Raw genomic sequence first — 14,311 nt, 5'->3', positions numbered from 1 at the left:
TTGCAATTCTAAACTGGATTTGTAATACTATCCGCTAAGATACATCGTGATGTACTGTGATTAATCTACATTCTTGCAACCTCCCAGTGGGACAGTAGACATTTTTTTAGCTTTTTTTAATTTAATAATGAAAGATCCCATTGCTACTTGATATGTGACATGATACTTGGCGAGGAATCACCTTATTATACTTTATTGATCCTCACTTCCACATTACAGCTCAATACAGCTGCAGCAGCTCATTTAGACCTACGGCCATCTGTGCAGTTACGACAGACAAAGTTCAGCATTACTTCATAATGATGCATCATAATAACACACACCCATATTAATAAACAAACCTTTTCAACGTGGCTAAACACATGCAAGGTTATCTATGGGTTGAGCAAGAGTAGGGTAGAGTAGAATAGGCTACTACAAATAGTAGCCTTTTGAAAGCAAAACAACGAGGTATGGGTTGTTGACATGGAAGATACATGACTTTGTGTAGGGCAGCATCACATAGCAGCCCTGAGAGCTCACATGTACCGGGGTTCATCTCTCAACACAGAGCTTCCCTAACTGGAGTGATCCTGACTGACAGCTTGGGCTGGCTGGGTTCACTGGTACACAACGGATGGAGAGGGGCTGTGGAGCCATGGCCCCCCTCAGGACAATGAGTGGATCAAACCAGGCTATTTTTAAACGGCAATCTCTTATTCCCTCATTAACGCCTGCAACACAAAGGAAAAGCTGCTTACTAGTTTTCTCTGCACTCTTTGGTGGATCATGGTGTGCTTCAACTCATTGGCAAAAATGACAGACAAAACAGTTCACCATCTACACTTAAATCATAACTATGTTGAATGACTTTATATCACTCTACCTCTTCAAGGCCACAAACAGGCAAATGTGAGAACACTGGGGTAAATCTGGACAAACAGAGTTGACAGCTATCAGTCACACGAGATATTCTAGCTTTTAAAGAAATAGAAAACGGAGTGACAACAAAGAAACTATGGGGAGAAGAGAGAGAAAAAAATGCTGAGAAAAAAATGCCTCCCATCCCCCCACTGCCTCGTCAAACAAGGGCTTGTTTACCCAGCAGAGAGCAGGGCGTGACTTGTTTTTGTTGTTGGAGTGGGCATCAACAACACCAGTGCTGCGCCCTTTCTTCTGTTGGCTTTTGAGGATGGTAAAGGGGCTGACCAGAGGCAGCTAAAAAAAGACTGGGGAAGGTGGCCAGCCTCTTTGTGGTGTAAAATGTGTCACTCAGGGAAGGAGAGTGGGGGATGGGACTTGTTGTTGATATGCACCAGAAAAACAACAACAACAACAACAACAGCAACCGAGAGAGGCTTTGTACTCAGTGAGGTAAACATGGGGGAGTTCTTCAGGCCCAGAAGCAAAAAGAGATCTGAAGAGATATGTTTTGGTTGCAGACTGTCATTTTGGGAAAGTAATGAAGCTTTTATTCATTATGAATATTCAGAGAACTACGCAGACTGGATTAAAACATGAGTCCTGATGCAGCTTGTCAGGTCCACAGCTGATCGGAGGTCTTCATGTCCTGATGGAAAAACCCTGAAAAACCGTTTAACTCCATCCCATAAACTCATGGTTATGGTGAATATGATCTATTAGGATTGGTTATGCTTTTCTAACAGCCTTAAAGACAGCCAGCTAGTAGGACCTCTCTTTCAAACACAGACCTGAGCTGTTAAGACTGCCTATTATGATATTTTCATGTAATCAGACATCTCAAGTCTTTTCACCACAATTATGTGTGCAATATTCTAGAGGAAACAATATCAAATGCACAGATAAGCTCTGAACAAAGGGCCACTTCACCTGCACCAATAGATTCCCTCTGCTGGGGGACAGATAAAGGTTATTCTTGCCTGCAGTCCACGCCCCCTGCTCAATGCTGGCTATCGCCTCCCTTCCACACCCTCAAGAGCAAATATTAAGATATGCAAATAGAGATAAGCCACACAGTGTTCCATTGTCTTGTTTCCAACATTTGAATAGCTAAGGCAGGACTGGGAGATATCTGGCTTTTTTTATTGTCATTCGGAAAAAGATGGATCGTGGCAGCTGAGAAAGAGCGTGCCTTACCGACAACAGAGTGGCAGTGTCCAAAGACAGCACTCTGGACAACACTGCTCTGAATCTTCTACAACTTACCACCATAAATAAAATGTTATGTTATAAATAGTCTATGACAACAGAGGCAAAAGTAGTAAATAGAAACACCAGATAAGGCTGGTCTGAAAATATTTCATTCTTCTAAAATAAGCTGGGAAGTGGGCCTCCAAGTCTTTTTTTTCCTGCAGCAGCGTAAAAAGATGGATGTGAGCTTCCTAAAACGGAGGAAAAATCCCTTCCTACCAGAGGGACTGTGGTCAGGCGGAGACAGACACAGTGCGTTTCTCAACTAGGCAGCAAAAGTTCCCTGAAAAGGGAAATGCCTGCCAATTCAAACAGACCCCCCCCCCCCCCCCCCCCCCCCCTTTCTCTCACTCTCTGTTCCCTCTCCCCCCCTCTCCACCCGCTTCCCCCAAGCACCCCATGTGGGCCTGCTTCCGGAGGCTGCTCGGAAGCTACTACAACCGTCCCTGTATGTCTCGTCACATGAACAGACACTTTCTGACCATCACTGACCAGCATACTGGCTGTTAAAAAAAAAAAACACATAAGACAATTACCCACAACAACCCTTTTCCTATGGTAAGAATGCCACTTTGTGCAAGTCATTTCAGTTCATCACAACAATTACTTCAAAACCAATGGGCAGGCAATAAAAGTGAACTTCCAGTTAAAGGCTTGGCCTCCCTAGAGCTGATTCATGCTATGGGATTTACACAAGGTCCTTTAGCTCCACCATACAAACGAATTTCCTCTGACACATCGAGCAGATTTATAGGCAACAACAGGGCTTTTCAACTCCTGAATCCAGAACAGGAATAAACAACTGGATATGGTGGGAGTGAAATGTAGAGGCATGACTCCCACTAGACTCTGACTGGGACGGTGAAATCATCAACCCCGATTCCTGTAAACTGTTTACTGGAAATGCCGTCATGATACAAATCCTTGACAAATACCCCAGGTATGGAAAGGCTAAACCACAAGCACTGTCTCAACAGGCTTTATATTACATGATCTTAAATTGTCTACCCCAGCTCGTTTTTTTTTAGATTAAATAGGATCATCAGTCTTTTAGAAGAGTGTACTGGAAACTATCAAATACATTCTGGTATCCAGGTAGAACTTGCATACTCAGAGGAAAGAGTGATTAATCAGCAAGTCTGTAACAGAGATCCAACAGCAAATCCAACCCCTCCAGGGGAGACACCTGGTGCTCACCTTCCCGAGTCTGGTTGAATTACAGAACAGGTCTATTCTCAACTCCACACCCGCAACATTTATTTTAACAAGCTACATAGCTTACCATCATAGATGCCATCAAAAAAGATCAGACCTCAAACGTTGTGTTCAAGAGTAGCCTACATTTTACCTACATGAAGTAATTGAAACAGGAGCTGATGAATACTGGAGACTAAAACATTACCACGCACAACACAAAAGACAACACAAACGAGTATGGTTTTGGAATAGTATACTCCTTTCACTACAATATGCACATCCTCTTAGCCTATGCACACACCATCTCAGTTCAACTTGTAAATTGGGTGCAGAGATAGTAATCTTAAAACTGTTCCTTATGGTAATACAAATTTAACGTTACCACTTTATTAGTGTTTACTTAGGGCAACGCTTTCTGCGTTGGTGTGAAACTACATTATAAAAAGAGTGAAAATATACATAGAGATGTCAACCTACAGACAGCAACACAGTCGACTTTAGGTACAAGAGATCCACTACTAACTCGCCCTAGACGTAAGGCTAATGTTATATGGAACGCACGCTGTAGTACGGACTTGTAGCCCTGGGTAGCTAGCTGAGGGCAAGAACAGTAGCGTTAACATTACGGTTGATAGTTGGCTAACATGTCACAATCAAGCGTCAATGAATATGATTTTCCAGAATGAAATTAGAAACTTAGCAATAACCAAATAGCCACAGTTACTCTAAACTAAGATGACTTTCCTATATCATTCAACTTTTCCTGAGTGCAATTCTAGGTGTAACTTATTAAGCCAATTGCCAGAAGTAGCTTGCTAGCTACGTTAGCAAGCCGAGTTAACTAACATTAGCCAACTTGCCATCTCAACCTTAACGTTATCGTTGTTCGTCATGCTATACAAATACACAGATGAGAACGTCAAAAGGTCAGCATCTTTAAAAATCAGATTAAACGTAAGACATTTATGCGATTTCAAGAACGTTAATGTAATTATGTAAAACAATACATCTAAGTTATTATTATTACAGCTTGCTAACATTAGCTATATTGACGTCTCTTTAACAGAGAGGAACAAACCACGAGTGGCTATGACATTAAAGGGAATATTACCTAGCGTAAATTAAGTTAACTATTAAAGGATGCTTCACAGCAGAGACACTTACCCAGTCAAGAGAAAGTTTGAATAAAGCGGCAGAATGTGACAAGCACACACCGAGTTGTGAGTGGAACTTTGTGACATCAGGCGATGTGAGCCATCCTACAAAGTCCAAGGACCGCCGCAAGCTTCACTAGTAGATAGCAAGTGAATCAACCACCGACGAGCAAGCTTACTACAAGCAGGAGGATGCCAGGGGTGGAAGAGCGCACACTGTAAACAAAGTATTAATCCGCCTGAGGGACTAACTGCAATGGGGAACATCTGTTAACCGCTGCCGTTCTTTTGTTGTCTTGCGAAGAGAAATTTTGATATTTAAGTCTCAGGCAGTCAAGTCTTTTATCCATTAGAGGAGATTTAAATGTAATTTTGTGGCCATTTTACAAAAACAATGACGTCAGGTCCACCTGCTGTGTAGTTCCACAGCAAATAGTCTCGGATGAATACATGAAAATGGCTTTTTTGGATAACTAGCTATTTCTCTGCAATTCTGGTTGCAACATTGCAGAAGTTCACGAGTTACAAGCGCAGAGATATTTTGGAGATATGGACACAATGTACATAATATGCATTGCGATCCAGAAAATGTGCATGTGCAGCCCTTAAAATGTACAGAATACACACCATGGACGAAAACAATTAGCACTCACACATAGACAGCAACTATTCATTTCAATGTCTTTGGCTATACAGCACCACCTAGTGATTCGTTTTGAACACACACCCTCACTATTCTTAACCTTGTGTGGGGTGTGAAGTAATTTTGACAGTAAGAAGGTTGGGTGAGGGCTGAAATCACAGGACATGTAATGGCACCAGTTACAATTGTGTTTGTTTTTTATTTAAATCAATAGATCAAAACCTATAGGCAAAAATATTCAATTTATAACTGATTAAATACATTGAAATAAAACTGAACATTCTATGACATAAACCCTGGGAAAACACAAGGCACCATTCCAGAAGATCAACAATCGGTTTGAGGTCTCAGATCATGACTGGGAGCCCTGGTTTAACACCACATGTACTCAGAAAAATAAAGATATTGATTTCAGTACTTTTGTAAAAAGATACCACATATAGGAAAGGCTGCATTAAGGAAAGCCAAGCGGCATGTAAAGATGTGCTTTCCTTCTTGCTCAAACATGATGGAGCTTGTGACATAATTGTGCTTTTAGTGCATTTTCACATACATGTGACCTGAGTCACAACACAGGCCTTTCTGAATTTTACATTCCTGCTCTGACAAGTGTTCCAAAAAAGATGAACTCTTAACTGACTGTACGGGGTGATAGATTAAACACTTGAAATAAAAGCCTTTAAAACTCAGCACAAGAGGCAAGTAAATGCAAACAACTACAAAGGTTTCTTTTCCCTCTTCTTCTCAATATATCCAGGGCATATATAGAGTCATTGTTTCTCATGTGCAGTTTTATGCCCACCTTAAAAAAAAAACTAAAAAACAAGAGACACAAGGGGAAACAGAAGTTGGGTGTGAGTGGAGGAGAGGGCAGAAACAGTGTCTTTGGTTACAGAGAAACTACAGCTCATGTTTGCCCCACTTTCTAGCCATACTACTGGCAAAGTGATAAATGCCCATGTCCCCATAACTCACAAAAAACGGTTTCCATGTTCAGACCACAGTAAGACAGCGCAAAGCATGGGATAACCCCATTGGGTCAAAAGAAAACAAACAAACAAAAAGACACAATATGGTTTGACAAGTGGCTAAGTCGATGCAGGAGAAAAGAAAAAAAAGTCTCTGCCCATTCTCTGTCAAACCCGACTCAAAACAATGTATAAATGGGTCAAAGTACTAACCATTTCTTAATGATTAAAGTCTTCGATCATCAATTAAGTATAAAACGTAGCGCTACTAGAAAGGGTGCAATGAAAACTATTCACTCATCACACTGTTCATTACATTATTGTAATGCAAAACAAACAAGCAACCGTAAAGCAGATACAGCATGAAAGCCAAGTCTTGAAGTGTGTGAAAGTACAAAGACCCCAAACTATTGATTTTGTGAGTAAAAAATGCTCAAGATTAAAACACTAAACACAGCTCCCCAACTGAAACTTTTGCCATTTGAAAATTTGATAAAATTAGTGGTAAAAATGTTAAGGACTACATATGTGTAAGTGAGCCTTCGCAAGAAGCAGGGAGCGTAGAGGCTGTATTGTATACAGGCTTTCAGAGCTTAAGTCATGAAGCGCATGAAACTCAAAGCACCTTAGCTGCCACGTGTCAGAGTTTTGCTGACCTTCAGCAGCTAAACTACTCAATTACAGTTCTGTTTGTGGGTCAATTTGTCTGCTGTCTAAGTTCCTGACATATTATGAGAAGATGTGTGCAATATCCTGCATATGAACAAAGCAGTGTACACTGAAAGAATTTCAATGCAAATGGGCAATTGCAGAAGAATTCTCTTGAATGCAGAGCATGATCACTGTGGTAAAGGGAACAGATGTGTGCACACGCTGAGTGTACTTTTTGAAGCAGCAGTGCATCTACAGAGTGAACTATCCTGAAGCAACAACTTTCTGTGAATTGGGGAAATCTTCCCCCAACTGGAACAAAATATAGTACATGTGCTACTGTTGAATGCTCTCCTTTTAGGTATTGCTGATAAAATTAAACAAAAAAAAACTCCATGATAAAGACCTAAAAAACCATAACATTTTCTGTTTTCCCAGGCCGATGTGGTGATCGCACAACTAAAACGTCTGAGCTTAGACAGTAGTGTTCTTGAGAGAAGAGAATTCAGTCCATCTTTCTTGAAACCGTCCACAAAAATACATAAAAAAGAAAAAAAATTGCTGAATGTGCAAAGCCTGCTAATGCCTTGAGCGACCTCCTTCAAACGCGTGGTGCTCCATATGTGCTGTAAGGAGAACAAGCATAGGCTCCCATTAGTGAATTGAAGTCATTCTTATACGGTGTGCATGGAGTCACTTGAGGAAAGATCTGCATGAAATTTGGGACGGGCCAAATCAGATCACCACTTGAACGCAAAACATCAACACAACACAACTGTGGGAATAATCTGGAAATAATTCAAAATGGTAAAGCAGGCCCTAGGAACTCATAAATGTCAAAAGGTCAGGGGAAAAATGCTGCAATCCCAATGGCAAATAGTTCAGCTGTCTAGACTTGTGGATTTTAAACAGAATGAGAGTCTGGACCAGTAACCAGCGGCATTTTATTTTCTGCTATACTACTACTGATAAATTAACAACAAGCGATGACTACCTGTCTATATGCTACTGGCTGTCTAAATGGTACTGGCAAATGTATAGTCAACTCAAAGAAAGTAAGGATCTGAGCATGACAGAAAGACACTCAGGAAGACAATAATTACAGCAAGTGTAAAGACAATTTAACTCAAGCTGTTGTAGAGGTCACTGAATCAACAGGAGGAACCTGATCTGTCCAAAGGCACAAAGACATTTGTGGAATACTGAGCTTCGAGTGTCCATGTTTTCACATCTAAATGTCTACTGGAAATGTCTGACATTTAAAAAAGAAAGTTCTTTGTATTATAATATATCCCACACTTGACTAAGTTTTGTGCCCCATAACTGAGCACCCTAAAATTATAATGTACTGCACAATCGGTTTACCTCCTGGGCTAAATGCACTAGCTAAGAATACTAACATTCAGATGAAGAGAAACATTAATCCATCTCTCTCTCTCCATGTCTAGGATGGAATACAAGCTACCCCTTACGCTCACACTACAAACTACATGCAGGCATTACATACTACTCACATATACATATCTCCTGGTTACAGGTACATGAAGCTCAATTCACTTAAGTTTCATTAAAGCCACAAAGATCTGTGCCCCCTTTAAATTGATAACAAAAATGACTACAGCCATCATTCCTATGTGGTGTCTCTTTATGTTTCAGTAAACATAGGAAAACATCTTATTTCCTGAACTTTCTATGTTTCTATCACAAGTCTGTCATGTACCTATACACAAGTCTGAACAAAACAATGTGTCTGAGGTGATGTTGTGTCTGAAAACATAAAAGACAATACTTACGCTTATAAAATACTGCTTTAAAAGATATCTGTGGAAGTAGTTCATAGATTCTTCCTAATATGTTTGCTTCGGTGGCAAAAGACGCATTTCCATTCCAAACTTGAACCACGTCCTCGCGGTCGCGCATGCTAACACTGACTCCAACCACCTCATCCTCTGCAGAGACACATCACAACAAACACGATCAATGTGTACCACAACACCAGTGCCAAACTCAAACTCCATTTTACAGAGGAGCAGGTGGCACAATAGTGACAGACATATAGCAAAACGGACATTATTTGAGCGAGGTAAAGATTAACATACCTGAAGCACAATAATCAGTAAACTGTTCACCAATGGTAGCCAATAGCAACTCCTTCCATACTGCAGGCTAAACATAGAGAAAATTGCACTTAACTTTGAATCAAATTATAAATCAAATTATCAAAAAAGATTGAAAAATACCCATTCTGAGTAAATGTTGTTGAATGACACATACAGTGCTTTCTTTAGGCACTTTCATCTTCCAGACACCACCCTTTGCGTTGCTTTCTTCTTCCCTGATGAAACATAAAAAGCACACTTTTAAAAAGGTGAGGTATGTTTATCTGATCGAAACACCATTACACACTCCTATCGTATCACAAGGCAAAAGGATGAGCTCAGAAGGAGAGGCTGCATTCATTTCTAGGCACTATCCACAAACGAGAAAGATGCTGTAGAATATTACTGTAAGAGGATACTGCAGTGATCTAAACATGATTTATTAACCAAACTGCACCAACAAAGGTGCAGTCCTCAGTTACAATCCACAACATTTATGGTCAAATTCAGCTAATTTCTTCTCACGGTACTCTAGCTGTCTGTTCAGTGTGTGCTAAAAAAAAAAAGCTCACACACACTCCTGGCTATTTAAATGGGAATAAAACATACAAGTTACAAGTTACTTTTATTGTCAGATGCACAGAATGACACAGGGTCAGACTGGGCACTGAAATTCTTAAGACAAGGCACCGCACAACAACCTACCATAACATAACATAGTATAACATACCATGACATACACTCTGTACAAGTACTCTGAACATAATTTACACATGTTCAACATATAATAACCTATACATGTAATGATAACATGTAATAACCCTACTAAATATACAAGATAAATATACAATACAGTATTCTAAACCTATAATAACCTATACATATAATACTAACATATATACATATAACATATAATACACATATAATAACCTATGCTAACCTAGTAAACATATACGGAATTGTCTGAGAGTAAACTGAGAGTCACAAGTATGGAAGTTGAGCGCAAGGGAAATGCGGAGACGACTCCTTGTTTAAAAGTTAAAAATATCACCCTTTTTATTTCAGATAGTAAAAAGAGGTTTAATTCAACAACACCACTCCACTTTCTCGTTGTCACATACGTTGTCACGTAATCACCCCTTAAAGGTGCATGGGAAACATAGTTAACCAATCTACTAACAGTTGCATGAATGTAAACACATAAGAACATGGGCGAGATAGCCGTGCATCATGTTAAAATGTTAATCCTGTGTGCGAGTGGACACCAAAGGTCAATTATTTCTTTTCTAATCCAAATAATTCCTCTGTTGGCCAAGTTGGCTCCATACTAGTTAAATAGAAAGAGGAGCATCTGTACTTTTGACAGTATTGAAAATCATACCTTCGGGATTTCGAAACACCCCCGGTATACCCCAATACTGTGATACCGCCCAAGCCTAAATGCGACTATCCCCATTTTCAAATAAATCTCAAAACTTTGTGCTGTGTCTCATTTACATTTCACTACAGATATCACTGAAAACACTCCCATCACCATGATACAACTTTAACACCTTGCACACAACTCTCAGAGCCACACAGGTCTAAAACAGAGTAACAACAGCCACTGACCGCTGACAGAAAGGTACTCACCACAGTGGTCTTCTCTCTCCCCTCATTAAGTGGTAGCTACACCTCAGTGGCAGACCCGTCACGGGGGGAATGTTGTTATAAACGCTCCAGAAACTCTTTTCAAATAAAAGGTCAAGAATAAGGGCCATTGCTCTTGGAAACTGTCATTTAGATGGAATGAGTACACTGTCTTTAATCTGTGAAAGTTTAATGATTTCATAAAACTTGAACCCCCCCCCCCCCCCCCTATTTGCATAATTAGTCCTGCCCAAATAGGAAGAGCTCCTATGATATCTAAAACTGCTGCTGATGAAGAAGCATTCACTCCTCCTCCACTCTTGACAGAAACACATATAATCAATCTATTATTACACATCAACTGAATATATTGCTGACCTGAACCGTGTGCACTGTGTAGATTTTCTTCAGATTTGATTCACATTCTGCTGCTGTTGTCCCTGGTAATGACCTGAGAACACACAAACACAGAAAACATTAACTACTTTCATTACATGAGAGAGAGAAAAAAAAAACATATAATCAGTGTGTTGTTCAGTTTTGTTCAGTATGTTGGAACAGGTCTAACCAGGGAACAACGTGAACTTTAAAAGTATTAGCCTGGACCTGACAGAAGGGGTTGCCATGGTTCCATTAAATAACAGGCCTATTACAGAAGAGTGTTGTCACACTAAATAAATATCAGTGCAGCTGTGATTCTGGTATAGGAACATAGGCCATAAAAAAACCTATTTGCAATAGAGTTTAAGACTTTTTCCTACTTGCACAAAACAGGTCAGAAAAGGGCCAACCAGGTTGTAAAATTGCCAATTGCTTAAATATGGTCAACAAGGGCAAACTGGCATACCGACCTCTAAGGGTTAATAATGAGCCCTACCAATGATTTATTGCTTTTGCTTTGGATCTCAGCCCAACCAGTGACCTGGACTTTGGCCCTCCTTTGGCCAATAGCCTGTTACTACAGTGTGCCAGGGCCAGTGATTATTACACTGCAGAAAAAACAGATGTACAAAGAATTCATGCTGATCATCATATCTTAACCGCCACATATCCAACATACAAAAACATACAAGAGCTACAATGAAATAATACATTTGATTCAGGTTACTTTCTAACTTGAACTAAAGGGACCCAGGCTACTACATTTTAGCAACGCACAACAGTCCCTGGTTTCTGGTAAAGGCTTGCAAGCAAGTCTTATGGTAAACCTGCCGATTAGGTCTCTGTCATTTCACAATGGTTTCCAAACCACAACTTTCTTGTCCACCTCACAAAGCATGTACCCTTACAATGGACTGCACCTTTGACATGAATACTGTGTTACAATGATAACCGCTACAATTTCAGCACACATCAGTTTAGTTTGGGAAACGGACAACATAGAAAAAAATTGAAATATAAACAAGAAGATAATAAACAAATCTTTCAGGGCTTTACTTTCCCATATTCATTTAAATGTGGCATTCAGAGACAGATAATTCAGTTTCCCATCTGTTATTCCACCTATTGTAGAATGAGATTAGCTAAACTAAGGCCTCCAAACATTCTACATAAAAGTAGTCCTGGTAACCTAACAGTTAAATGGGACAACTGAGGAAATCGTTCCTCCCCAGGCGAGAAAGAGATCTTGTGATTTCAAGTTTCACCTTGAAGCGTTTGGTGTTTAAATATCTGCAACAACTTGTCAATATGACAAGACGTACAGCTCAGATTCAAATAGGCATAATGACATTTATCTAGTGCTATGGTTGAGAACGCCAATTCTTACATAGCAAGGTGTCTACAGTCTTCGAGTTTGGGAATTGAACCTCGCAGCGATACAGTTACAGTGCAAAGTTAAATTTAGCTAGTGAAGGTTATTTACTAAACAACTGATTGAGCCATCCGGGGTCGTGTCTCCACACCCCCTGAGTAATGTTCGGACAACTAATAGTTACCGTTACTGACGTGAAAAAACTAGCTAGGCAGCTCAATAAGTAACGTTAACTAACCAAATAGGCAAAACTATGACGTTGTGTTGTATCAAGCTACCTAACATTACCTAACCGACATAGCTATTACATTAATGTCCTTTGTGAGTAACAATTGGACACAATTATACATCTGCGTTCAATAATTTGACGAGTTAATTAGACATGTTTAGTAACGTTTGCATTATCTTAGTTACATAGCTTGCTACCCTATGACTGCAGCTTGCTAACGTTAGCTGGTCATCGGTAATTATCTATCTTACTAATGGTAAATAACTACCCCTAGCTTGCTAACATTGGCTAAATAGGGTTAGCGCGCACACCACCCTTGTGTAGTTAGCTCTGTGGTTATGTTTTCGACCTCTACATTTCTACATGTATCTCAAGAGGTACGATGACCCACATATGTATAATGGTAAGATAACGTTGACATGTCTTCTTGCAACAAATAGAGATGAAGATATCAACTAGCAAGATGACGCTAGCAAGGCAACATGAAGCTAACGTTAATGATAGCGAACAAGGGAAATGTTTGCTAGCATGCTACTTAAGGTAAGCTAGCAAGCTACAGGCCTATGTTGGCGTACCATTGTTAAACAAGTGAATAACCAGAGGGACTGATGAACTTTTAGTTTATACTCAATACTCGCGTTGAATGCAGTATAACGTTAACTAGCTAGCTAATGTTTTAGAAGCTCACGATGCATAACGATACCTATCAAGCCAAAATGTCCAGGGAGAATGCAAAGGTAGAGAAGTGCCGTCTTCTTCGGTATGCGGTATGTTTTCCAAATCTTTTTCGTCGAAATCGATGTTATTATCTGAAGAGTTGACGGGACTGCTTTGTCTTGCTGCGTTCAACTGCAGGTTAGGGGTTGCAGGAACCGCCATTTTCGCTAAGATGTGGTAATCACAGATAGTTACAATTCTGTGAGCCCTAAATTTCCACGTCGGAAGAAAAAGACCGCTATCGTTGCTGACTCATTTGCCGCTTGGCCGGTCTGCCGCGTCACCGTCACAACAACAACAAATATCAGCTGCTGTCTCTGTTGGTTGAGATGCGCACGCAGGAAATGAGGTTGTTTCGAATTGCGTTTGAGGTCCTCTCGTTTTATGTTAGGAAACCGTCTGGAAATTTCAGTCATGGCAATTCTAATCCTCAAAATATTCCATGTAAAATTCTGGAACACTCATTGGACGAGAGGGAAAAATAGAGACACTGCAACAAGCTTTATTGTCGTTGCAGAGGCTTACTGTCTTGCGCGATTTTATGTGAGTCATAAGGTAAATGCGTTTCAGGGAAGGTAAATAACGTTTGTGAGTTTGTGAACTGGTGTCTTGTGAATTCTTCCATTTTATGACATTTACATTTACATTTACATTTAGTCATTTAGCAGACGCTTTTGTCCAAAGCGACGTACAAGGGAGAGAATATTCAAGCTACGAGCAATAGAACCTGGTGTAACAATAAATAAATACTACTTTACATAAGAAATATAACAAAATGAAATAAAAAAGAAAGAAAGAAGTGCAGAAATGTAACTGCTGTAATTGCAAGTTACTAGTCGAAGTGCCAGTTAGGACGGGAAGTGCTCTCTGAAGAGTTGGGTCTTCAAAAGCTTCTTAAAGGTAGAGAGGGACGCCCCTGCTCTGGTAGTGCTGGGTAGTTCATTCCACCAACGTGGAACTACAAATGAGAATAGTCTGGACTGCCGTACTTGCACAGACGGCAGTGCCAAACGACGCTCACTAGAAGAGCGCAGCATCCTGGGTGTAACATTTGCCCTTACAAGAGCATTTAGGTAGGTGGGAGCAGAACCATCAAGCACTCTGTAGGCAAGCATAAGTG

At 40.2% G+C, this 14,311-nt stretch overlaps 2 protein-coding genes across 4 annotated transcripts in view; both read right to left on the bottom strand.

Annotated features, from left to right (window-relative positions):
- The window catches only part of foxp1a (forkhead box P1a), a 40,405-nt gene extending 35,690 nt beyond the window's left edge, over positions 1 to 4,715 (bottom strand). For 2 of the 3 annotated variants that reach the window (XM_031566111.2, XM_031566110.2), the window contains exon 1: positions 4,513 to 4,715. The gene's annotated coding sequence lies outside the window, so the exon portion shown is untranslated. The remainder of the gene's footprint in view (positions 1 to 4,512) is intronic. The other variant, XM_012835095.3, reaches the window with a different exon arrangement.
- A 609-nt stretch (positions 4,716 to 5,324) lies between these two features.
- Positions 5,325 to 13,579, bottom strand: eif4e3 (eukaryotic translation initiation factor 4E family member 3). Its single transcript, XM_012835087.3, has 7 exons — positions 13,178 to 13,579; positions 10,871 to 10,943; positions 10,496 to 10,590; positions 9,039 to 9,099; positions 8,864 to 8,930; positions 8,558 to 8,713; positions 5,325 to 7,390 (listed from the first exon to the last, which is right to left on the bottom strand). The coding sequence occupies exons 1-7, from the start codon at positions 13,351 to 13,353 to the stop codon at positions 7,344 to 7,346; spliced, it is 675 nt and encodes a 224-aa protein (XP_012690541.1). The 5' UTR covers positions 13,354 to 13,579; the 3' UTR covers positions 5,325 to 7,343.
- Positions 13,580 to 14,311: the final 732 nt, after the last annotated feature.

The sequence above is a fragment of the Clupea harengus genome, chromosome 4, assembly GCF_900700415.2.
Source record: "Clupea harengus chromosome 4, Ch_v2.0.2, whole genome shotgun sequence".
Classification (NCBI taxonomy): domain Eukaryota; kingdom Metazoa; phylum Chordata; class Actinopteri; order Clupeiformes; family Clupeidae; genus Clupea; species Clupea harengus.
Note: the sequence above shows the minus strand (reverse complement) of the source record. Positions and strands in the feature narration are given on the sequence as shown.

Coding starts and splice junctions, on each gene's coding strand:
- eif4e3 (XM_012835087.3), bottom strand. CDS start 13,353: ATGGCGGTTCCTGCAACCCCTAACCTGCAGTTGAACGCAGCAAGACAA. Junction 10,944..13,177: donor TGGACATTTTGGCTTGATAG/GTATCGTTATGC, acceptor GTGTGTTCTCAG/GTCATTACCAGGGACAACAG. Junction 8,714..8,863: donor TACTGATTATTGTGCTTCAG/GTATGTTAATCT, acceptor GTGTCTCTGCAG/AGGATGAGGTGGTTGGAGTC.